This window comes from Lactuca sativa, chromosome 5 (genome assembly GCF_002870075.4).
Source record: "Lactuca sativa cultivar Salinas chromosome 5, Lsat_Salinas_v11, whole genome shotgun sequence".
Taxonomy (NCBI): Eukaryota; Viridiplantae; Streptophyta; class Magnoliopsida; order Asterales; family Asteraceae; genus Lactuca; species Lactuca sativa.
Window position 1 is genome coordinate 119714252 of NC_056627.2, and position 27075 is coordinate 119741326.

Below are 27075 nucleotides of genomic sequence, written 5' to 3' on the forward strand. Positions count from 1 at the left end.
CACCACAAACTCTTGGAAAACTTTGAGAGAGTATACACACTTGTATTTTCGGCCATACACAAGCACATACACACTAGTTCACTAGTTCCAATTCATGCAACATAAGCATGCTTATATAGTGTGCATGGTTAGGGTGAAACCCTAATAACCCATGACCTTTCCTTTTCCAAGGATCCATGGGTTAAAATCTCCATGGATCATCCATGGACTTCCATATAAGCCTAGCCCACAAATGAGTATTAGCCCACACTATATAAAATCAATAGCCCACAATCTAATTAGTCTTCCTTTTAATCTCTAAATTAATTCATAATTAATTTAAGACTAAGACTAATTAAATATCATGACTTCATATTAATATATTATAACTTATAATATATTAATAAACATATGTGTATAACTCTCATAAAATTATCCATAAATTGTTTGGGTGAAGTGCAACCCAAATGGACCATGCCGGGTCGGGTCAAGTATATACCAAATAAGTTATGGACTTAGACACCTTATCCAACAGATACATGGATGCTATTGGTCAACATGATATTCAAAACAGACCAGATATCATTGCACACATCTTTAAATCAAAGTTCATGCTTTCATTAACTTCCTTAAAGAGGACAGAACTTTTGGAGATGTGAGTGCATGTAAGTTTTTGTTCTCTTATTTCATTCTTCCTATTTATTGCCTTCTATTCCTTTATGTCTTATATAACATCATTATGAAATATTCTATTCACAGATCTTTACATAATTGAATTCCAAAAAAGGGGTTTACCACATTGCCATACATTATTATGGGTAACGTCACCCTATAAAATTCAAAAAGGTGCAGATATTAATAAATACATAACCGCTGAACTTCCTGATCCCATACTTGAACCAACACTATATAGGACTGTTACTACATGCATGCTACATGGTCCTTGTGGTTCACTAGATATTGGTGTCCCCTGTATGGTAGATGATAGATGTAAAAAACGATTTCCAAAACCGTTCAACCCATTAACAACTTTTGATGAAAATGGTTATGTGCATTATAAAAGACGTGATGGATCGTATCATGTCCTACAAAGTGGGATTAGAACTGATAACGGCTATGTAGTGCCATACAATAAATGTTTGTGTAGTCGATTTGATGCTCACATCAATGTCAAATATTGTTGTTGGAATATGATGATTAAGTACTTATTTAAGTACATTTCAAAGGGGGTTGATCGCGTTCGTTTCACTCTTCAAACATCAGAGGCAAATACTCCTACTACTTCCTCTACCATACGTGTCGCTGTAAATGAAATCAAGTCATTTCTTGATGGTCGGTATGTATGTCCACACGAAGCAGCATGGCGCATCCTCAATTTCCCCATTCATGAACGAGATCCACCTGTACAAGTCTTTGTCGTCCATTTGGAGGGGATGCAACCTACTATTTTTAAAGAAAACAGTCAATTAAGCTCTCTAATTGATACCCCAGGTTTTGGTGTTACCATTTTAACAGAATGGTTGCACAATAATCAACGTGATGGTCGAGGAATTGACTTGACATACAATGATTACCCTTCTAAATACAGTTGGGACACCAAAGATAAGAGATGGATTCATAGGACTACCACAACAAATACTACCATTGGCAGACTTTCATATGTACATCCATCAACTGGGGAGTTATTCTATCTACGGATTTTACTATTCCATCAAAAAGGATGTAAATCCTTCTATGACATTAGAACCGTTCGTGAAAACACATACTCAACTTTTTGTGATGCATGTGAAGCATTAGGGGTAACTGGTGACGATAAGGAATGGCTAACAACATTTGAAGAAGCATCATCTTGGGCAACCTCATTTGAAATTCGTTCTCTATTCTTTCATCTACTTTTGTATTGTGAAGTAGGAAACCCTCTTTTGTTATGGGAAGCCGCAAAACCTAAAATGGGCGATGACATAACCCATACATTCACTTCGAATTCTACAGATCCAAATGTAGTTCTACGTGTTGATACACTAGAACAACACATACTTCTCGAAATTCAAAAGACACTAATAGCTTCAACACCTTCCAAATCACTTGCTGACTTTGGATTGCCAATGCCATCTCCATCTCTTCTTTCCATTCTCAAAAATCGTCTTCTTCTTGAAAAGACTAATTATGATACAAATCTCTTAATTTCTCAAAATACATCCATGGTATCACAATTTAATCCGGATCAACTTACAATTTATGAAAGAGTTGTGGATGCTGAACGAAACAAAAGGCAACTACTATTACTTGTATATGGATTTGGTGGTACAGGAAAAACTTTTTTATGGACAACTATACTTTCATATTTCAGATCTAAGGGAAAGATTATACTGGTTGTTGCTGCCTCAGGCATTGCATCCCTTTTGTTGCCTTCAGGTCGTACTGCTCATTCTAGATTTGTTATTCCAATAGACTTTACAGACAAGTCTTCCTGTAATATTAAAAAAAAACACAGCTAGCAGAGCTCCTAAAGAGGACTTCTATGATCATATGGGATGAAGCTCCAATGAGTGATCGTCGTTGCTTTGAGTTTCTTGAAAAATCACTAAAAGATGTCCTTGAAGATGATAACCATCTTTTTGGTGGGACGTCAATGCTCCTAGGAGGTGACTTTCGACAAACTCTTCATGTTCAATCTAAAAGTAGGAAATCACAAATAATTAGCCTAACTCTACCTAATTCCTATCTATGGTCACATTTTATGATATTGAAATTGCATCATAATATGCGTTTATCCCAACCGGTCAATTCAAATAAGGATGTTAATCGAATATCTGAGTTTGCTTCATGGCTTCTCGATATTGGAAATGGAAATATCGGAACACCAGACAAGAATGATCCAGAATGCACAAACATTATACAAATACCTGATTGTTTCCTTATCGAATCAAGAGACAAAGGATTAGAATCACTAATATATTTTGTATATGGCAAAGATATAATTTCCAATCCATCACCTGAGGAGTTATCTGTTAGAGCCATTATTTGTCCAAAAAATGAAACAGCTGATCACGTCAATGCTTTAATTCTATCAAAAACCAATAGTCAAGGGGTGGTATACAACAGCTGTGATTCTATTAAGTCACAAACCCATGATAGCTTAGAATTAGATACCTTGTATCCCCAATATTATTTAAACAATCTTCACTTTTCTGGTATTCCTTCACATACATTAAATTTGAAAGTTAATACCCCAGTTATGCTAATGAGGAATATCAATCAACAAGAATGTCTTTGTAATGGAACACGTTTGATTGTTACACAATTATTACCATCTGTGATTGAAGCTTCCATAATAACAGGAATAACTATTAGGAAAAGGGTGTACATTCCAAGAATAAAATTTGTACATAATACCTCTGACCTACCTTTTATATTTATCAGAAAACAATTTCCTCTTAAAGTGTATTACGTAATGACTAGAAACAAAAGTCAAGGCCAATCTCTTAAAAAGGTAGGTTTATACCTCACAAACTCTGTTTTCACACACGGACAACTATATGTGGCTTTGTCAATAGCTACCTCACCAGATTCGATAAAGATTCTGCTACAACAAGAAGATGCATTACCATTCAACTGTACCAGAAATGTCGTCTTCAAGGATTTGTTAGCAAGAGTTAATATGCAAGAGGTTATTACACCACATTTATATTTTCAAATCATCTAATAGCTAAGATAATTCTATCACCCAGAATCTCATCTTTTCTACCTGTTTTGCAATTATACTTATTATAAACATCTAATACCTAAAATGTATGCTAGGAAATATCCATCAAATTTTAAAACTATTTTAACTTGTTTTTTTTAATTGAAGAGAAATCTCCTCAAACATGGATAGAATATCAAACCTCCACTTTGGTTCACCAGGAATTTCACTTGAAATCCGTGTCTTGTGAAAATGGACACTACAATTCAGAAAGGACGTGACATGGTTTATCGTGATTGATGAGCATGTAAGGATATATATATATATATATATATATATATATATATATATATATATATATATATATAATTCACTCTTGTACAAAGTAATTCATATATAAAACACCCTAACACATTTATTTGACCAAGGAGATACAATTTAGCTACTTGCACAAAAGACAAATCAAGGATCCATACAAAATTCATTACTAGTCTCTCGATGTTATTGTATTAAGGACTATACATGCACTGAGCCAGACAAATATCAAAAGGTATTAGATCGCCCAGTACACATGAATATTGGTGAAGCATCAACAATTGAGGAAATTCCAAAACGCAATGCACTTCCACTAACATGGTTCTGCTTCAGTCCAAGATCACACTTTCAAATGATAGCAGACAAAAACTAGGAGCATCCAGGTACATTAATAACATCAACCAAAACATCATTACTTTAATGCAAAACATTTGTTATACTCTGATTTGTCACTAATATTACGCTTACAATTACATTGAGATTTCATAGGCGTACTTATCAATATGAAAGATCGCGAAAAAAAACAAGGAACCTTTCATGGTTATGACCTTAACAGATGAAAAGTAAGTACATATTCTTCATAACAAAGATTATTACCTACTATATTTTCTTTAATTATTATTAATGACAAAACCGGTTCAAGTGCGGAGGAGATTACCATACTCTTATGGAAGGAATGCGTAGATTCGCCAGACAAATTCAATCGAAATGCCCTTACATCAAACTCTAATACGGTGGTACTAGCTTTCACCAATGTCAAGTCCACTATGTACAACGGTAAGTAATAACAAAGACCCGTATTATAATACTCACTTCACACTATGCTAAAATACCATCTTACTACATAGGAAGATTAACATTGACAAGCACCAGCGCAACACACATGTACATCAATCCCAAAATACTAGAAACGGACACACTCATTACAAGGTATTATACTACTTCTACCAAATCTTAACCATACTTAACCAAACTATAAACTACATAATATACAACATATATTCAATAACAATTTTCCATTAATACAGATTTGGTACCCAATTTCACTCAAAATCACTACTAGAAAAACAGCCTTTTACGACGCGCAAACCACGACACTCCTTGATTTATGTTACGCAAAAGCGTGTGACATTAAAAAAGTGTCATCTCTTTAAAAAATATAAGAATTTATGTCACGCATTATTGCGCGCCCTTAAATGAGTGTCTAATAAAAACACGGAGGGCACCTATAATAAAATGTGTGTCGTATAAGGATGTCACTTTATAAATTTTAATGGAACGCGCATTTTCCAACCTTTAATAACTAAGCGGGAAACAAAATCCCCAAAAGTTAGAAAACCCCGCCTTATTCTCATCTTCCTTCGTTTCTACATTTCTCTTTTCCATGGTTTGGCTTAATGAAGCTATGTGAATTCCATGAGTTATCGCTATGAATTATGGAATGCAAAGCTTGATTCTCGTTTGTATCTGATTTCCCATAGATAAATCAAAACAACAAACAGACGAAGAACCCTAATGTGCGTCTTGCTTCTTAGTAGGTAGCTGGAGGTCTTTTATTTTCTTCTAAAATCCCAACTCTCTCATTTTCTATCGACTTAGTACATGCTAGGGTTTCTGGTGGTGATCGATGGGTACGAGATATAATAGAACAACTCAAGAGGCTATTACAAAGGGTTGAAGTCGTATGGAATCGTTTGGAGATGATGGAATTTAGCTTTCACGTTCGTCAAATCTTAAGGCGGAACAAGATTGTTGATATTAAGGGTTTTTTTCTCCCAAAAATAGACCTTACAAAATCATTATGATTAAGGGCTCTATGTTGAAGAACTAGGGATTCTAAGCCCAAAAAGGTTTTTTCCTCTCCTTGAATTCACGTTTTCAAAACCTAAAAGGCAATTTAGGTTTCTATCTCCTATTTTAGAGTTATCTTATTAGATTGTCTTGTTCCTTCACCCAACTTGGCTATGGATTCCCGGTATGACATCACAACCCTGCGACTTGGTTACTCTCGAGCCTACAAGGGTCGTTGAAACCCTCAAGAATCTCACCACAAGGTTTCGTGACTACAGAGTGGTTGATGTCGTGAACTTGTTACCCACTGCCAATGATGGAACCATCATGCATTTATATATGCAGGTGAGTAATCAATTCTTATTAAAGACATCAGTCAACAGTTTTTTTTTTTTTCTGAATTACACTGTTTGTAAATCTTTTGAATCTTCTAAGCACAATTGATGTTTTATTTCTCTACGCTCCTACAACTTGGGCTATTGCTCGTTATTTTTGGTTGCTTTGTTACTACATAAGACAGCAACCTGGTAATCTTTGAATAATTAACCACTGCCTGTTTAGGGATACTTTTTGGTGAACACCAACTGTTTGATAAAATGCCCCAATGAGTGACTCTTGTGTTTTCATGCTATATTATATATTTTGAGCAAGGAACTACACATGTTTTTATTAAATCTGAAGTGTAATGTACAATAGCAATAACATTGAGGTAGATTACATGTATTGTCCTTTTTTGTGTTACTATGTTTTGAAGTAATTCTTGCACATGGAAGCTATGTCAAAATTAGTTATAAGAATCTCCTTTGAACAGTCGAAATCCTCAGTTAGATGTGATCATTAACAATGTGAAACTTGTTACTGTGTTTCAGTTGCTGAACCTGTTAGATGTGATCATTGGCAATGCGAAAAGCAAGCAAGACCTGCTCAGATGTCCACATTAAATGCTGATGATGCTGGTGGCTCCGGCTTCAATGCAATGAGGCCAGGTATACTGTATGCATATGCTAGGAATCCATACTTTTTTTTGTCTCTGTTACAGTCTTCCAAAGTCAATAAAACTAAGGAAAAGACGGGAGATGAAAAATATTCATGTCATTCTCTTGATGAAGTGTCTCGAATGATACATAATACCTTATCCGCATATGAATCCAAGGTAGATTTTTTTTGTTAAATCTTCTTATTTTTATAAAATCTTTCTAACTGAAACATTAAATGAACTAAACCAAAATTATTCAGGTTCACAACATGTTTCTTGATCTTGGGGAGTCGAATATTCTTCGCCCGTATATGAGTGATGCAATAATAGATATATCTAAAGTCTGTGAAGTTTTTGAAGCAAAAGAAGCAGCACCATCTGTTGCAGGTATGGAGAGGGGTATTTCTGTCTTTTTTTTTTTCATTTTTTGTGTTAACTTATAATGGATCCATACCATACGATGCAAATTATTAGGTTACTTGGAGCAAATTGGAAGCAAGATTGGTCAAAATATATTATATAAAGAATATTCATCTTTTCAAAATGGGTATCCTGTTGATGATCTGGAAGAAAGTTTATCTGATCCTCTTCCGGGAAGTATTACACATCTTTTCAAAATTGGTCAAAATATATTAAATAAAGAAAGTTTATCTGGAAGAAAGTTTATTTGATCTTTGCCCTGTGTTTGTTCATATTCTAATCAAATAGTGCTCAACTCCCTTGATCTCACCGGACCCATTTCCCCTTCTAGTTCGTCTCTGATACAATCAGTGATCAACCCCGTTATATTTGGTTTAGTAGCTTCAGGTTAAATTTGTTTTTAGGGTAAATATTTATTTGAAACTTTAGGTTTAATTTTCGCTTATTGTAGATTTGAGTTTTTTTGTTTACTTTTTGTAGACGAAGAAAGATGGCTGCCTGATAAAAGTTAATGGTATTCGACACTATATGATGGTGATAGGGATGAAGTTAGAAGCTAATTAAAACAAAAGAAGTTAATTTAAAATTAGAAAAGAGAAAATAATACACCGCATAAAAACTTCAATTTACAACCTTTTGGTAATTAAGTTTCAAAACACAATAGTTTGGTAAATATTTTTTTAAAGTAATATACCTTTGTATAAAACTCCCATTAATTACTTTGGTAAATATTTTATTCATTGCTGGGAGTAATCTGTTTTCTTGAGTTACATCATCGTTTTCTGCCTCGAGAGTATCTCCAAGATCATGGAGTGAATTTCCTTGACTATGATAGGTAATGTTGTATCTGTCTTCATGATTGATCTGCAATAACGATGGAACACTTGAGTTCTTGGAAAGGGGAGTAATGGAGTCTTGAACTTGATGGTGGTTTTATGCACAGGAACAAGAGACTTTCCTGTAATGATTGTGGTCAGATAAGATCCATAAAACTATCTCAGTTGTGTTATTTTCTCACTAATCTTAGCCATATCCACAATGAAAGTGGCAGCAAATATTTATTGGGGAGAAAACTATCACCATTAGGATAAAGAAACACATACACACACACCCACAAGAAATTATATGAAAGTGGCTACCAAACATGTTGTTTGCTTGATGGAAGTAAGCAGAGGAGTAGCAGCTGTGCTACATGAAATAAAAAAAGCCCTTATTTTTATACATTTTTACAAGCTTTTTCTGTAAAAATATCCAAAATATAAGTTTTTTTTTCCTTTCTATAATTTATCTTAATATAGAATAGTTAAAAAGAAATTTTCAAAATGGTTTTCATGGCAAACTTACAAATCGCAAAAGTTTTTTTTTCAGAGCTTTTTTTCTTTTCGATAAAAGCTTGTAAGATAAAAGGGTTTTTCTAACATTTGATTTGCCCCACCAAGAATTTGAAATCATTATGGGGTTAATGTTGTCATTTTTATTTGTCTAATAAATAGGGATGTTTTGATAAGGAAAAGCTCGTAGTGATATGACAGTAGAAGAGAGAATAAGTGCAGATGATAGAAGAAGAATGGATGAAAACTCTTTGTTCAAAGAAGACAAATTAGAGGAGGCTACCAAACTTCCAGAAGCAACAGCCTAAAAGAACTGATAATTATAAATCTAAGACAAAATCAAGTTTGAAACCAAGTTTTCCTAGATCTTCAACTTTAATGAAACCTACTGCAAGTCAATTAGCTAAACAAAATCAAGAACATTTAATGGATTATTCCAGGTATTAATTATACTGCTGAAATTGAAATTATTCTTGTGATTATGCTTCTTAATTACTGTTAAAAGCAGATAGGAATGGAAAAAGAATCAAATAGGATAATGTATTATTGTTTTATAAACCATAAATTTGAAAAAACTTTATAACATTGTGTGTTAGAGTTCAAAAATCGGGTAACAATTCTATTAATGTAGAAGGTCAAGCAGCCAAAAGACAAAAGCTCGAGGGAGGCCTCTTGTGTAAGGTCATAAATACCCTTTTATCATTGTAATGAAACATTTTTGCACACTTATTATATTAAAGGATAAATACTTGATGCCTATAATTTACATCTCAGGTCACTAACACAAAGCAACAAGCTAATTTTATCCACAAGGCACCAAAAAAGGTAACATACAGATTATATGTGGTCCATTTGATCTTGTGAATGATTTTTTAGACGTTTTCTTTTTTTAGTTTTTAATTATATTTTTATTTTTATGGTTATATAGGAAGGTGGCATGGATAGTAAGTTGCATATTATTGTTCCTAGACCACCTGATCTTGCAACAAGTCAAAGGGCACAAAGGTCACAAAGGATAAGGTTATTATAAATCCACATATCACTATTATTTTATCGAATTTTGCATTTTTATATTTTTTTGTTTACTAACATGTAATTGAATATCTTTTGGTGTCACACAAAAGGGCAATACTGGAAATGAGAATGTGGCTTCAAGAGCTAATGGGTTTAGAGCTCTTCCACTCAATAGAAAAGTTAGTATTTTATTTTGTGCATAACTAACTTAATAGTATCTTTAAGGTTAGAGTAAATTACGATTTTGGTCCCTGAGAATAGCTTATTTTTGCAATTTTGGTCCTCAACTGAGGTGCTTGTAGCATTTTTTGGTCTATAGTCCAAATAAAATGTCTATTTTGGTCTGAAAAAGATAGTCATTTTACTTGGAATAGGGACCAGAAGCGTTATAAAACCTGAAATAAGGATCAAACATCTAGTGGTATGCAGGGTGTAAACTACGAATGGTGCACACTTCTTCACCTTCTTGGCTGTTGTCTTCTTTCACAAGCACATCTTCAATCATCATGGGGTTCTACTGAAAAGAAAGTTAATGAAGCCATTTCTTGCTTTTTTTAGGTATGTGTTATGTGACATATCATCCATTAATGTATCATTTATCATTCAGCATCTTTTACTTTGATGGGTATAGATACAGAAGGGTAAAATGGTCATTTACTTGCATTCAAACAGTTTATTCATTTAGTAAAAAAAGGGACATATATATAGGTGTGTTTCTTATTGACCTAACAAATACAAAGGGGTAGAATGGTCATTTACTTGCATTCAGATAGTTCACTAGGGGGTGATGCTTTTTGACATAGTACATACAAAGGGGTGTTTCTTTTTGAATTCATATGTACAGAAGGGTAATAGGGTCATTTACTCACATTCACATAGTTCATCCAGTCAACAAAATAGACAAATACGTAGTTGTGTTTTCTTTTTGACTTAATGCACTTATTAATATGGCTATTATTATTATTAATATTATTATTTATTGCTATATGTTAATGTTATTTTTTTTATTAATATATAGGTTAATTCGTTCGGAATCTAACACAGCTGGAAGAAGGTCGTGGATACTTTCATTTGGACTTGGTTATACAAATAGGTTATATAGTTAGGGAAAACCTCTTAATAGCAATGTACAATTAGGTCCCCTTAATCCCAATGTATTACAATGTATTGTATTTTTGTATGACATTAAATTTTATGTAATGGATTATATTTTTTTATATATGATATATTATTTTCTATTATTGGACATTAAATGCAAATTTAATTTGAAAATTAGTAAATCCATAAATAATTTTTTTTTAACATTTAAAATTATGATACACAAAAATGTGTGTCATCTTTATTTATGACATGGCCTTTCTTGACATGGGCTTTCTTGATACGCGTTGCGTGTCATAAACACGTGCGTCGTAAGGTTACGACACGCGAATGCGTGTCGTCTTCCTTTATGACAGGGCCTTCCTTGATACGCATTGCGCGTCGTAAACGCGCGTCGTAATTGCGCGTCATAAATGCGCGTCGTAAATGCGCGTCGTCTCTCTTTATGACAGGGCCTTCCTTGACACGCATTTGCGCGTCGTCTGAGCGTTTTACGACGCGCAATGAGCGTCGTAAAAGGCCTTTTTTCTAGTAGTGAATCATCATGAACTGTGATAAATACTACATTAGAACGCTTAAAGAGCTTAGATTTCTCTCAAATAGTGGTAAAAAGTTTTCTTTTGTATAATACTACTATTTCATACATAACAATCACTAACTTACATCTATAACATGTTCAAGGACTATGTATATGTTTTAAAGACCATACTATCTGATTTCATATTCAAAGATGTATGGTACCACGTTACATGTACCACATGTGGTAAATCAACACACAAAAAATGTGATGGATGGTTTTGTGTTTCCCATGGTCCCATTGATGTGTGTAAAATGTATTGGTTTTATTCCTACTTTTAGTTAATAAATTAAGCACACAAAGGCAGTGAACCTGTCTTTTAGTGGCATAGTTGGATAAGTAGGGTGTCGAACTCAGGGAACGGAAATTAAACTAATAACTAATTTTAACTAAGCAAGTAATAAAAGTAAAAGGGTTTTTCTCTAGTTTTACAAGACTAGAAACTTAAACACTTAATTAACTAAACAACTAAGATAAGTAACAAATTCACCAAATTTGATAAAGGGTTTCTGTTTAGGTCCAACCAATTCACTCCTATGGTTATTTATATGATTGATCAATTGTTCTTGGTTACCAACTATAGTGGTTAGGTTCATGTTCATTACTACTAACCCTTAGACAATTAATCAATTCAAGCAGTGGCCAATTGTTTAAACTAATTAATCCCCTAGTTCAATTATTTGGATTAAATAAGATTTGTAATTGGTTAATCAAGTTGGTGTTTCAATTAACCTCTTGTTTGTTGGTTTCTCAAACAAACTCACACATTAATTTACCCATTCTCTTATTAATCCTAGTTTCATATTCATTATTCCTAGGCATATGATAAAGTGTTCACATAGACATATTGTTGGATTAGTGTCTAAGTCCATAACTATTTTGGTATGTACTTGACCCGATGGTGCATGGTCCTTTGGGTTGCCTTCACCAAAGCAACTTGATAGGATGAATTATGGAGAGAAAGGATTAAATATGATTTATTAATATATTATGAGAATAATATATTAAAGGAGAAATCATATTGTTTAATTAATATTAGTCAATAATTAATTGCTAATTAGTTTTGTGACTAAAAGAGATTAATTAAACTTAAGGGACTGGAATTGTAATTATAAGATAATTGCAATTTGGGTCATGGATTGCTTTATAATAAGGAGTGGACGAATTCTATGGGAAACCCATGGGGAAATCGTCCAAGGCCTTAATTAAAGGAGTCCATGGGTTGCTTAGGGCTTAAGCATCCAAATTAGGGTTTCCTTGTTAGATAACCCTAATAGCCTCACTATATATAGACCCCTTAAGGACCAAAAACGTGGCTAAGCTTTGTTCTAGGGTTTCACACGTTTTTGGGCAACCTCCATCCTCTCTCCTCTTCATCCTCTTGCTTATGGTGTTTGTGAACCATTAGAGGAGTGACATTTGTGACTCTAGCCTTTCTAAAGTCAATACAAGGAGATTTGGGATTGTTATTACTACATAACAATCAAGGTAACATCTTAAACCTATTGTTATGTTAATATGATTACTTGTATGCTAGAATTAGGGTTTATAGTCTTGGATAACTTGCATGTACAATAGAGAAACCTAGATCCAAGCATTAGGGTTTGTAAGAGCACATAGGATGTTCTTAGGACCAAAACCCATCACATATGAGGTTAACAACTAAGAGATGTTCATGCAGCTTAATTGTCTTCCAATTAATAGAAAATAGTTGTGGTTAATGCATAAGTTTCTTTAACAAACTTAATTTAATAAGATCACCAATAAACAATCAATCAAAAAGTAATAATTAAACCATAGGAGTAACTTGGTCTTCCCAAACAGAAACAAAACGAATTTAGTTCATAGTCACAGTAAAAACAAACTCAAAAACAAGTTCAACTAGGCTAGACATGCTTAAATTCTAAGATTAAGTGGAATGTATAACCTAAATTTCCTTGATTCTTCAAAGGATCGAAGGTTAGGGTTTCTCAGATCTCCAAAGGCTACTTCAATCGCAGGTGCAGCTCCTAGAATGCCAGAAGTCTCTCCAATTCGGATAAAGGTTCGATATTTATAATTATCACAAAACAGGGGCTACTCGGCGAGTAGACTCACGGACTCGCCGAGTACAGGTACAATCTGTCTATTGCCCGGAGTCTTGACTTATCTTCGGGAATATTCTTGGGTACTCGCCGAGTAGCCTCGCGGACTCACCAAGTTAGTGTGCTTTTGTTCCTCATTCTTCATTCTTTGGTCTCTAATTGCTTCTCCTTGTTCCCTTTTACTTCCAAGCATGCCTTTTGGACTGAAAACAAAATTTAAACATTATTAAGTACCTTTTGTCCACATTATGCACATAATTAACTAAAAAAGAATAAATATGTATGCTAACATATGACTAATTATGCAAATATCAAAATACCCCACACTTGACTTTTGCTTGCCCCCAAGCAAAACTGAATTTTAACACATTAGAACCACATATGACAGCTCCAATCTAACCCAGCCATTATGCCAAGACCGCAACGCATGAATTTGTGTCTAAAATTTTCCTAAATACCCCCATACTCTAAATACTCACAATCCTCATAAACATTCGCCCACTCATCCCGAACAATGCTCATTTTATGCATCCCTCCGAATCCATCCGCAGAAAACCTCCTATCCTCAAGGTATTTTTTGGTTGAGCAACCCAAGCATACATAATCTAGAGTTACAATTTATGATACCACATTGGAGCTCTTTGGAATTCTTCATTTCTTTGGCATTTGCTCTTTGATTTCTTTGAATTCACCACCTTCTTGTTTGATTTTTGGTATCTTCAAGTTTTTGCACTTCTTGGAATTTTGATCTTTTGATCTTCACTTTAGTTCCTCCAAAATTCTTCAAACTTTTGTTGCAACTCTCTCGCTCTCTCTCTCTCTCTCTCTCTCTCTCTCTCTCTCTCTCTCTTTTTTAACATGTACCTCACTTATTTCACTCAAAATCCTACATGCTTAAGCAGGGGCGCTCAACTTCAACCTTTATTGGCTAGCGATGATAATTTTCCTAGATACATTTCTGGTACACGATGCTAAACATATTGCATCCTTCGGGCTGAGCAAGGTCGTGTTTTTGTCCCATGATTTCACTAGAATAAGGAAGCCACAAATGCACTAGAACGTATATAGGTCCAACTAAACATTTGGGTTTTCATGCAATCATCAAAAAAAATTCTAACATGAAATCCTAATTACTTTTTACCAAAATTTTCTAAATTAATTCCTAAGTCACATTTTTGGTATGCAAGATTTTTTTTAAAATAGACCTAAATTGTGTAAAATAGACTTAATTTAAAATAGACCTAAATTAGGATATTAGGATTCTAAATTTACTAAGATGTAACCAACCCCCTACCCCACACTTAATTTATGCAATGTCCCCATTGCATATCATGCAAAAATAAAAATATGAAATATAGAGAGAATTGGAACAAACTCCCCTGGGGTAGCAGTCGCTAGGTTGATATCTCTTCTCTTCAGCTCCATCTTCAATTGACTTTAGACATGGGAACAACTCATCCATGTCTTGGGTGTCAAAATCTCGTGTGGTAGACATGAAAATAACTCAAAAATGTAGGACGAAGCTCCTAGAAACCTCCAGTAATTACACTTCACGAAAAATGGACAAGTATCGCAATGAAAGTGCCCAAAATAGCTCTGGAATTCGAAAAATGTTGATCTACTCGGCGAGTATAAGCGTGTACTCGGCGAGTTTGTTGCTAACTTGCAAGTATATTGCGTAATTACCCATGTACTCACCGAGTAGGATTTGTGCACTCGGCGAGTAGGCGCTGTGTTGAGAAAAAAAAATTTGTCCAGCTCGTTTTCTTCTTGATTAAGGTTCTGAATTGGGATAATTCAGTGACTCTTCCTCTAATTACTTCAGCAACAACACTCTTTATCACTCCCAACTCTAACGGACTCAACCTTAATGACAAAACTTCACACTCTTATTTGAACATTCCTCACTTCCTTACTTGAACCTTGACCCTTAAAACTTCTATATGCATCCTAACCTTCCAATCCTGACAAATATGCAACCAAAAGTGAAAGTAATAAAAGTCCTAAAAGAAACAAAATCATCCAAGTTCAACATTTGTCAAAATCAAACACCACAAAAATAAATAAAAACACAAAACAAGAACTTCTTTATTCTTCTTCCTCCATGTTAGTTCCTCCAGCTCCACTTCCTCCTCCATCATTGCCTCTCCTCATCCTTTCCTCCCAATTCATAATGTAGGGATAACCGGGTCTGGGTCTCAGGGCGATATTCATTTGTTGGAAAAGATACTCAAATGATTGATTATTATAATTGACAGCTCTCCCAATATCATCCAAGTATCTCCGGTACTCAACTTGGTTCCACCCATCGTTCTCTTCCTTGTCACACCCCAAAACCATGCATGGCGGAAACATTCTGGGGCAGAGGACGTCATGTACAATATCACAAACAATGAATAATAGTAAACAAGAAACAACATCATCCATTGCATTAATAGTATAATTTCATACATGTGTGTTCTGTCAAAGATATAGACACCAAAAATATACATAACAAAAATAACAGATGAGTCTTGAACGAACTCCATCTTCTCAAAAGCGTGGCACTTGTACCTGTCTACTGGTGACCTGAGAATACAAGTTAGTTTGAAAGCGAGTATCAGCTTAATGCTGGTGAGATCATAAGTATATTAATGTCTGAGTTTGTATGAAAACGTTTGTAAAAAATGTTTCTGTAAGATGTTTTGTACAATGTTTTGTATAATGTTTGAACTCTCCTAGAAAACCCTATGTTTACTACTAACTGTAGCCTTCTACCAAGGCATCTAGTGTCAGTGTGTATGTCTCTTGTTAGAGTGTGTGTTTTCCCAATTATGACTATCATTAACCAAAAATATAGTTTCTACATTACCGTGCATCATGTGAATATTCACGAAGTGAATGTAAAAGGGAAAATATTATCGTACTGTAGTATTTGTAATAAGTGACTACCGTGGTACTAACTACCTTAAAACAAAAGGTGTTCCAAATAACATGTGATCGACCTGTATCCTGCTACCGACTCTAGTAAAACGACGATGTAAGAAGCCGTAAGAAATGACATTTGGCACCCATAGACTTGCAAGTCCCAATGTAGCGAGCAACAAGGTGTAGGAAAGTCAATCCAATATAGATCTATACGTAAACTCACGCCCCCTAATTAAGGAGATTCGGGATACAAGAGCGGTCGCGGCAGGAAGTGCCATGACCCGCTCAACGGTTCACATAACTGCATGAATATATATGTAATGAATGTTTTAACTGAAAGTGTAATCTTTCTCTGTCTAGCCTGTATGTACTGAAATGTTCTGCGTGTGCTAGCTGTAATGTATGTTCTCTCTATCTAGCATGTATAGTAATGTACTGTGCGTACTAGTTGTAATGTACTATATGTATTACTCGTATTGACTCATGAATGAACTGACTCATTGTATGTTTCATTGTTCTAGTGATAGTAATAGTATCCTCCTTGACTACCCCTATGGTAACTTACTAGTGATGTAACTGGTACGTATGAACATGGAAGTATACCCTTGCTACCCAAGGGTACTGGATGAACTGGAAGGACCTTTATGACAATATATGTACACATGATATATAACTAATATTTAAACGACCTTCGGACGGGTACCCGATATCCCACCAGACCACATCTCAAGCACGAAAAGGAAATAGGGCGGGCAGGCCTTCCTAAGCTTTTTAAACATTGCTTATATAACTATACATGCCTAGACATGCAATTGATAATGAGTAAAACAGAGTTTAAGTAAATGTATTTGATAAGTATAAGAACTTGTAAAACAGTTTGAAGCAAAACAGTTTGATAAACAATTTGAACAATAAGGAAATCACTGATTTTGTAGTTATTAATCACATGTGATTGATGTAATAACTATAAGTATTTAACTTGTATCCCCCCATAAAAGCATTTAAAAACATTTAAACCATTGATTAAGGGGTATGAACTCACCTGTAGTGAGTGGTACGGATGTACTGAAGATGTAGGATTGCTAGGTGTCAAGTGAAGTCTTGAACACACACTATGATCCTAGTTAACATATAATCACACATATGTGTACCCAATTAGCTTTAAACTACTAATTGAATTTTTTTTTGACTTCCTAGAACATGTTAAACACTTATAATAAGTGTTATTAGCCCTAAGCATTATATCTAAGTTGTTGTAGGACCCGACTAGTGAGTTTTGGGTTCCAAAGGACCCCGTATATGAGTTTACTCTCCAATAAACCTCACACAAGGAGTTTATGGTCGTAAACCCTTGAGTTTACGGCCGTGAACTCCTAAGCTTAATGTCATTTGGTGTTTTGAAGTTCTAAATGATCCCTAGAAGCATTCCTACTTGGTGGATTAATCCTTGGAAGGGTTTAGGGCATTAATACACTCCCTTGAGGAGTTTACGGCCCCAAGGCCATTTCCTTTTGAGTTTACTGCCGTAAACTCATATCGAAAGGGTTTTTTTATGTTTTCAAGTCCCATACTCATCTAGGATAAGTTTTAGACAATTATCTAAGGCTAATGAAGGCCTTAGGCACACTTTGGTACCCCTCTTTGATGTTCACGGCCCAAAGACCAAAATCGTAAGAGATTACAACCGTAATCTCTCTTTGGGATGCGCATTTGATGATTTAAAGTCCCTAAATAACTAGGAGTAAATCAAGGCTATTGTTCCAAGGATTTAGGAGTGATTAAGGCACTCTTTGGCCCTTGAGTTTGGAGTTCACGGTCCAAGAACTTCTTGGGCCGTGAACACCTTACTCCTGGTGTTCATGGGTGATTTCTAGTCCTAAATACACTAACATACAAGTCTAAGGTAGTTACACATCAAGGGGAAAGGACTAGGCATCATTTTACCGTTATAAAAGAGTTTACTCCCCAAGGTGTTCTTGGGCGGTAAACTCTCGAATCTTGCTGTTTTGTTATGAAATCTATGTTAATAAGCACAATATAATCCATTTAATACAACTAGAGAGAGGTACTCATGATTTGGGATGAAAACCCGAAGATCCATGAGATAGAAAATGGCTTTTCTCTAGCTGGAAATGTAACTAATGAAATAATTTGGTTAAGAATCATATATATAGTCCTGGGATTTTTGGCAGAAAATATTTTTATTCAAGAAATGAACTCTAATATCATAGAGTTCTGAAATAACAGAGTTGCAAAAAACCCTAGTGCATCCTCTCTCCTGATATCTCTTTAAGTGTAAATCCTGAAATACTCAAACTTATACTAAAAAGTCTGAAAATTTACTACAACTGTTCTGACTTCTATTGAAGTGATATTGTTTGTACATAATAGAATTTCAGGTTGTCACATCATCCCCTCCTTAGAAGGAATTTCATCCCGAAATTAGAATTTAAGCAAATAAGTTATTATAAATAACTAAGTAAAAAGACGAGGATATTTCTGTTTCATCTGATCCTCACGCTCCCAAGTGAATTCCGGTCCTCGCTTGGCGTTCCAGCGAACCTTCACTATCGGGATACGGATTCGTTTCGTTTGGTTGACCTCTCGGTCCATGATCTCTACTGGTTCCTCCACGAAGTTGAGGCTCTCGTTGATCTCGATCTCCTCGAGTGGAATAACAAGAGTCTTGTCGGATAGACACTTTTTCAAGTTCGATACGTGGAAGGTAGAATGTACATTACTGAGTTCGCCCGGTAAGTTAAGTTTGTAAGCTACTGGGCCGATTCTTGCGAGAATCTCGAAAGGCCCAATGTACCTTGGATTTAGCTTTCCCCGCTTTCCGAAGCGTATCAAGCCCTTCCAGGGTGAGACCTTCAATAGAACGCGGTCGCCCACCTGGAATTCCAACGGTCTCCTACGTTTATTAGCATAGTTTTTCTGTCGGTCTCTAGAGGCTTTCAATCGTTCACAGATCTGAACGATCTTCTCCGTCGTTTCTCGTATGATTTCCGGACCTGTGAGAGTGCTTTCGGGAATTCGTCCCTTAGCTAACTGGGTATCACCCACCTCAGCCCAGCACAGAGGGGATCTGCACTTTCGGCCATAGAGGGCCTCGAATGGAGTTGCCTTTATGCTCGTGTGATAACTATTGTTGTAGGAAAATTCGACAAGGGGTAAATGAGTATCCCATGCTTTCCCGAAGTCTATCACATAGGCTCGCAATATATCTTCCAAGGTTTGGATAGTTCTCTCACTTTGCCCGTCGGTCTGTGGATGGTAGGTTGTACTCATGTCCAGCCTAGTTCCTAAGGAAATTTGTAACGACTGCCAGAACCTCGAAGTGAATCTACTATCTCTGTCCGAGATAATGGATAAGGGAACACCGTGCAATCTTACAATCTCCCTAATGTAAGTTCTTGTAAGTTTCTCCATCTTGTCTGTTTCTTTGATTGGTAAGAAGTGTGTAGACTTGGTCAGTCTATCGACGATGACCCATATGGAATCAAGTCCACCCGTCGTCTTGGGTAACTTGGTTATGAAATCCATAGTTATTCGCTACCACTTCTATTCCGGTATCTCAGGCTGTTGTAGAAGACCGTATGGTTTCTGGTATTCGACATTGACCTTTGCGCAAGTAAGGCATTTACCCACGAAGGTAGCAATCTCTGCTTTCATATTAGGCCACCAGTATAACTTTTTAAGGTCCAGATACATCTTATCTGATCCCAGATGCACATAATAACGAGTGTTGTGTGCCTCGTTCATGACCAAGTCTCTGAAACCACCTAGTTTCAGGGTCCAGATCCGATCCATGAAATAATAAGCTCCGCCACCCTTAACCTCAAAGGTCTTATCCATTCCTCTCAGGGATTCACCCGCCACATTTTCAGGATTCAATGCGTCGAGCTGAGCTGCCTTTATTTGCGTGGACAAGTGTGAATGGATAGACATAGTCAATGATTTGACTCTACGACCAGAATGTTCTTTCCGACTTAGGGCGTCAGCTACTACGTTGGCTTTACCCGGATGATAACGAATTTCACATTCGTAATCACTGAGTAGCTCGACCCACCGTCGTTGTCTCATGTTGAGCTCCTTCTGGTCGAAGATGTGTTGTAAACTCTTGTGGTCTGTAAAGATAGTGCTCTTTGTTCCGTACAAGTAATGTCTCCAGATCTTTAGAGTAAACACAACTGCTCCTAGTTCAAGATCGTGGGTCGTGTAGTTGATCTCATGTGTCTTTAGATGTCTCGAGGCATAGGCGATGACCTTACCTCACTGCATCAGAACACATCCGAGCCCTTGATTCGACGCATCGCAATAGACGACGAAGTCTTCTATTCCTTCGGGAAGGGATAGTATTGGCGCGGTGCACAAGGCTCGTTTGAGCGTCTGGAACGCTCTCTCCTGCTTCTCTTCCCAGTCAACGGGCCCTTCTGGGTCAGTGTTGTAAGAGGTTTCGCTATGCGCGAGAAGTTCTGAATGAACCTGCGACAGTAGCCAGCGAGGCCTAGAAATTGACGAATTTCCGTAGGCGTCTTCGGTGCTGACTAGTTCTCAATGGCCTTGATTTTGGAAGGGTCCATGTGTATACCCTCTTCGCTAACCACGTGCCCTAAGAATTCGACTCACCGAATCCAAAATTCGCATTTCGAGAACTTCGCGTAGAGCTTCTCCGAACGTAATGTTTCGAGGACTTGTCGCAGATGTTGACTATGCTCCTCCTTACTTCGAGAGTAGATAAGTATGTCATCGATTAAGACGATGACGAACTGATCCAAGTAAGGATGACACACCCTATTCATTAAGTCCATATATACAGCGGGTGCGTTCGTCAATCCGAACGACATCACTACGAATTCGTAGTGCCCATAACGAGTTCGGAAGGCTGTCTTTGGAACATCCTCCCCTAGCACTCGTAGTTGGTGATATCCGGATCTCAAGTCGATTTTTTAAAAGAAGTTCGCCCCTTGGAGTTGGTCAAACAAATCGTCGATCTGAGGCAAAGGATAACGATTTTTGACAGTCAGCTTGTTGAGCTCCCTGTAGTCGATGCACATACGAAACGATCCATCTTTCTTCTTGACGAACAAGACTGGAGCTCCACAGGGTGAGAAGCTTGGTCTTATAAAGCCCTTGCTGAGCAGTTCGTTAAGTTGACCAGACAGTTCTTGCATCTCTGCAGGTGCTAGACGATAGGGCGATTTGGCTAGTGGGGTAGCCCCTGGAACTAAGTCAATTCGGAACTTGACTTGACGTTGCGGAGGTAATCCCAGGAGCTCTTCTGGAAATATGTCGGGAAATTCGCGTACTATTGGAATGTTCTGAATGTCCTTCGTTTCTTGGCTCACATCGACCACATGAGCAAGGAATGCTTGACATTCCTTTCGCAAGAATTTCTGAGCCTGGATGCTCGAGATGATACAAAGGTTCGTGTCGGGTTTGTTGCCATAAACTACTAAGGTTTCGCCAGACAACAGATTAAGGCGAACAACCTTTTCGTAACACATGATATCGGCACGATGGAGACTCAACCAATCTATGCCGATAATGACGTCGAAACTTTTAATTGAGACCGACATAAGATCGATAGAAAATGATTGGTTATCTAAAGTTAGGGCACACCCTATGAATATACTGCTAGTGCTCTCTGTCTTCCCATTAGCAATTTCTACAGTGAACGGTTCATTAAATGCTCGTGATTTTTGCCTAAGTAAATGAACAAATTTTTGGTTCACGAAACTCCTCTCCACTCCACTATCAAATAGAATGCATGCATAAGAGTTCTCGAGGAGGAATGTACCAGTGACCACTGTAGGGTCGGCAACCGCTTCCTCATGGCCTATGACCAGAACTCTTGCCGCTCCACTAGCAAACCCTGCCTTCGGGCAGTTTCTTTTGAAATGGCCTACTTCGCCACATCCGTAGCAAGTTTGGCCCGCTCCAGCACCGGGGGCTTGGTTGATTGGCTTCGCCGGAGCTTTACAGAAACATGCTGTGTGCCCCTTTCCGTTGCAGTTCAGACACTACATCTCCCAGCATGCGCCGACGTGATGGAAGTTGCACTTGTTGCACTTAGGCAAACTTCTAGAGTACTGCTTCACCAGAGCAGTAGCGGCAGGTGCTATCGCAGCATGTACTGCCACGACCTGCCTCTTCTTGGCAGCCTTAACCTTCTTCTTGTCATCCCAAAACTTCCGCTTGGGGTCAGCGGTTCTTGCAGGTTCTGAGATGGCCAAGGTAGTTGTTGCGGCCGGGGAACGAACCCCATGGTCTATGAGCCGCTGTGCCAATCGTTTGGCACTATCAAATGTAGTGGGGTGTGATGCCAATACATTTCCCTGGTATGGTGGCACCAGCCCCCATATGTATCTCTCGATTTTCTTTCCCTTTGTAGGAATCATGTTGGGACAGAGGGCCACCAGCTCGCAGAATATGGCGGTGTAGGCGACTACGTTGGAGCCCTTCATGGTTAGGCTCCATAGCTCTCCCTCCTGCTTTTGGATCTTGCCTCTTAGGCAGTACTCCTCAATCATGAGGTCTTTCAAAGTTTCCCAGCCCATAGCATTAGCCACTATAAGAGATAGCGACTTAACGTGGTTGTTCCACCATGTTAAGGCTTTCGTTTCAAAGGTGCAAGTAGCGAACTTCACCTTGCTCTCCTCGGGATAGGAGCAGATTTCGAAAACCGATTTGGTTTTCTCGAACCATTGCGAGAGGGCAATGACTCCGCCAGTTCCCTTGAAGGAGAATGGCTTGCAGTTTGTGAAGTCCTTATTGGAGCACTATCTCGAGTGCACAGGAGCTTCCATCTGAATAAACTGAACATGGGTTCCTCCTCCATTGGAACCCGATGAATGATATTGAGCCATGGCTGTAGCCACAGCCGCAGCTACGACAACATTTAGAGCTGTCATATCGAACTGAGGAGTAGGTGGTTGAGGAGGTGGAGGAGGTGGTGTTTCGTTATTAGGATTTCTCCTTGGATTCCTGCGAGGCGGCATCTTTGATCTATAGTTTATGAAGATGAAATGTTGATAAGATTTCAATGGAAGAAGTGATGAGAATGACTCATGGACTAACTCCCCATAGCCCAAAGGATAAGATTGAATGGAAATCTAGAACAAATAAATGATCACATTAGGATAATAATTCTCATAAGATTAGGTACCTGTCAATATTACTGGAATTACAGATGTAATAAGTTCAGGAAAAACGGCCAACAGAAATAGGACTTACATCAACCATAATGGGAAAATTCTGACAGAATTACAACCTAACCAAGGCCTACCAGGCATACGATTTACAAGATAGAGAATTAGACCAGAGTTTTTACATAACTAGGTTATATCCAAAAGAGAGAAGTTGATGAGAATCTATCGGCGACGAGAACTACCAAAGTGAGTCCTTGCTCCCGACAGAAGATGTTCTATGTCCCTCATACGCCTATCAGCCCTTGCTTGCTGAGCTCGAAGTTCTCTGACTTCAGCTCACGTTTCAGTGAGTTTCCTCTGAAGAGTTGCATTGTGGACAAGAGTCCTTTCATGAGCAGACTCTAGCTGGCAAATGCGGACAATGTTAAGACCAGTGTTGGCGTCAATCTCCAAGACTCGGTTGATAGATGATTGACCCAGTATCGTGTTCCGAGAAATCCTACGAACCATGATAGGTAGGACTATGTCAGCAGAACCTCCATTTGTGAGGTTGTAGAAACTTTTGTCTCCATTGTAGGGAATGGGTTGACTCTGTTCGTGGCTCCATGTATTCAAGTTTGTTGCCCACATGGGTGTGGGTCCTTGAAATGTTGGATGAGGGTCAGGGTTTTGATCAGCTGGGGGTAGGTTGTTGACTTTTGGCTCTGAGTCAGAACCATCAGAAAAGCCTTCAGCTTCATGATCATCCAAAAGGATTAGGTGATCATCCTCAGGTTCATCCTTCAGCCATCCTGTATTGCCATGGTTGGGATAGTACGGGTCTCCGGGAATGTGGAATCCAGCCATTTAATCTACACGAGAAGGGAGGTATAAGAATTTCTAGCACATAAGTAACTTATAGTAATGCAAAATACTCCTATAGTATTTTAAGTTTATGTTCTATTGTTCTCATTGTGGTATTTTAGGTAAGTTTTTAGACTTGTTGCAACCTCACAACCACACTTAGGCACATACTAGTCAACCCTTGGATAATATAGTTGATCAGGCTATATCTTCCCAGTTTTGACCATATGTCTCTAAGTCCAATTGTGTTGCCCAACAATCGTAATAAAAGATGCCGCCTCGCAGGAATCCAAGGAGAAATCTTATCAACATTTCAAAAATAAGTCCCCAACAATCTGTCAAAGTTATAGACACCAAAAATATACATATCAAAAATAAAAGATGAGTCTTGAACGAACTCCATCTTCTCAAAAGCCTGGCACTTGTACCTGTCTAGTGGTGACCTGAGAATACAAGTTATTTTGAAAGCGAGTATCAACTTAATGATGGTGAGATCATAAGTATATTAATGTCTGAGTTTGTATGAAAATGTTTGTAAAAAATGTTTCTGTAAGATGTTTTGTACAATGTTTTGTAAAATGTTTGAACTCTCCTAGAAAACCCTATGTTTCCTACTAACTGTAGCCTTCTACAAAGGCATCTAGTGTCTGTGTGTATGTCTCTTGTTAGAGTGTGTGTTTTCCCAATTATGACTATCATTAACCAAAAATATAGTTTTTACATTATCGTGCATCGTGTGAATATTAACAAAGTGAATGTAAAAGGAAAATATTATCGTACCGTAGTATTTGTAATAAGTGACTACCATGGTACTAACTACCTTAAAACAAAAGGTGTTCCAAATAACGTGTGATCGAACTGTATCCTGCTACCGACTCTAGTAAAACGACGATGTAAGACGCCGTAAGAAATGACATTTGGCACCCATAGACTTGCAAGTCCCAATGTAGCGAGCAACAAGGTGTAGGAAAGTCAATCCAATATAGATCTATACGTAAACTCACGCCCCCCAATTAAGGAGATTCGGGATACAAGAGCGGTCATGGTAGGAAGTGCCATGACCCGCTCAACGGTTCACATAACTGCATGAATGTATATGTAATGAATGTGCTAACTGAAAGTGTAATCTTTCTTTGTCTAGCCTGTATGTACTGAAATGTTCTGCGTGTGCTAGCTGTAATGTATGTTCTCTCTATCTAGCATGTATAGTAATGTACTGTGCATACTAGCTGTAATATACTGTATGTATTACTCATACTGACTCATGAATGAACTGACTCATTGTATGTTTCATTGTTCTAGTGATAGTAATAGTATCCTCCTGTGCTACCCTTATGGTAACTTACTAGTGATGTAACTGGTACGTATGAACATGGAAGTATACCCTTGCTACCTAAGGGTACCAGATGAACTGGAAGGACCTTTATAACTATATATGTACACATGATATATAACTAATATTTAAACTACCTTCGGACGGGTACCCGATATCCCACCAGACCACATCTCAAGTGCGAAAAGGAAATAGGGCGGGAAGGCCTTCCTAAGCTTTTTAAACATTGCTTATATAACTATAGATACCTAGACATGCAATTGATAATAAGTAAAACAGAGTTTAAGTAAATGTATTTGATAAGTATAAGAGCTTGTAAAACATTTTGAAGCAAAACAGTTTGATAAACAATTTGAACAATAAGGAAATCACTGGTTTTGTAGTTATTAATCACATGTGATTGATGTAATAACTATAAGTATTTAACTTGTATCCCCCCATAAAAGCATTTAAAAACATTTAAACCATTGATTAAGGGGTATGAACTCACCTGTAGTGAGTGGTATGGATGTACTGAAGATGTAGGATTGCTAGGTGTCAAGTGAAGTCTTGAACACATGCTATGATCCTAGTTAACATATAATCACACATATGTGTACCCAATTAGCTTTAAACTACTAATTGAAATTGTTTAGACTTCCTAGAACATGTTAAACACTTATAATAAGTGTTATTAGCCCTAAGGATTATATCTAAGTTGTTGTAGGACCCGGCTAGTGAGTTTAGGGTTCCAAAGGACCCCATATATGAGTTTACTCCCCAATAAACCTCACACAAGGAGTTTACGGTCGTAAACCCTTGAGTTTATAGCCGTGAACTCCTAAGCTTAATTGCATTTGGTGTTTTGAAGTTCTAAATGATCCCTAGAAGCATTCCTACTTGGTGGATTAATCCTTGGAAGGTTTTTGGGCATTAATACACTCCTTTGAGGAGTATACGGCCCCAAGGCCATTTCCTTTTGAGTTTACTGCCGTAAACTCATATGGAAAGGGGTGTTTTTATGTTTTCAAGTCCCATACTCATCTAGGATAGGTTTTAGACAATTATCTAAGACTAATGAAGGCCTTAGGCACACTTTGGTACCCCTCTTTGATGTTCACGGCCCAATGACCAAAACCATAAGAGATTACGGCCGTAATCTCTCTTTGGGATGGGCATTTGATGATTTAAAGTCCCTAAATAACTAGGAGTAAATCAAGCTATTGTTCCAAGGCATTAGGAGTGATTAAAGCACTCTTTGGCCCTTGAGTTTGGAGTTCACGGTCCAAGAACTTCTTGGGCCGTGAACACCTTACTCTTGGTGTTCATGGGTGATTTCTAGTCCTAAATACACTAACATACAAGTCTAAGGTAGTTACATATCAAGGGGAAAGGACTAGGCATCATTTTACCCTTATAAAAGAGTTTACTCCCCAAGGTGTTCTTGGGCGGTAAACTCTCGAATGTTGCTGTTTTGTTATGAAATCTATGTTAATAAGCACAATATAATCCATTTAATACAACTAGAGAGAGGTACTCACGATTTGGGATGAAAACCCGAAGATCCATGAGAGAGAAAGTGGCTTTTC

The 27075-nt window shown here is 37.2% G+C and overlaps 1 protein-coding gene across 1 annotated transcript; it reads left to right on the top strand.

The window, feature by feature from the left end:
• The first annotated feature begins 953 nt into the window (after positions 1-953).
• LOC111884893 (uncharacterized) lies at positions 954-7678 on the top strand. Its single transcript, XM_023881188.2, has 8 exons — positions 954-2251; positions 2330-2417; positions 2474-3596; positions 6640-6923; positions 7007-7133; positions 7221-7343; positions 7455-7553; positions 7647-7678. The coding sequence occupies exons 1-8, from the start codon at positions 954-956 to the stop codon at positions 7676-7678; spliced, it is 3174 nt and encodes a 1057-aa protein (XP_023736956.2).
• Positions 7679-27075: the final 19397 nt, after the last annotated feature.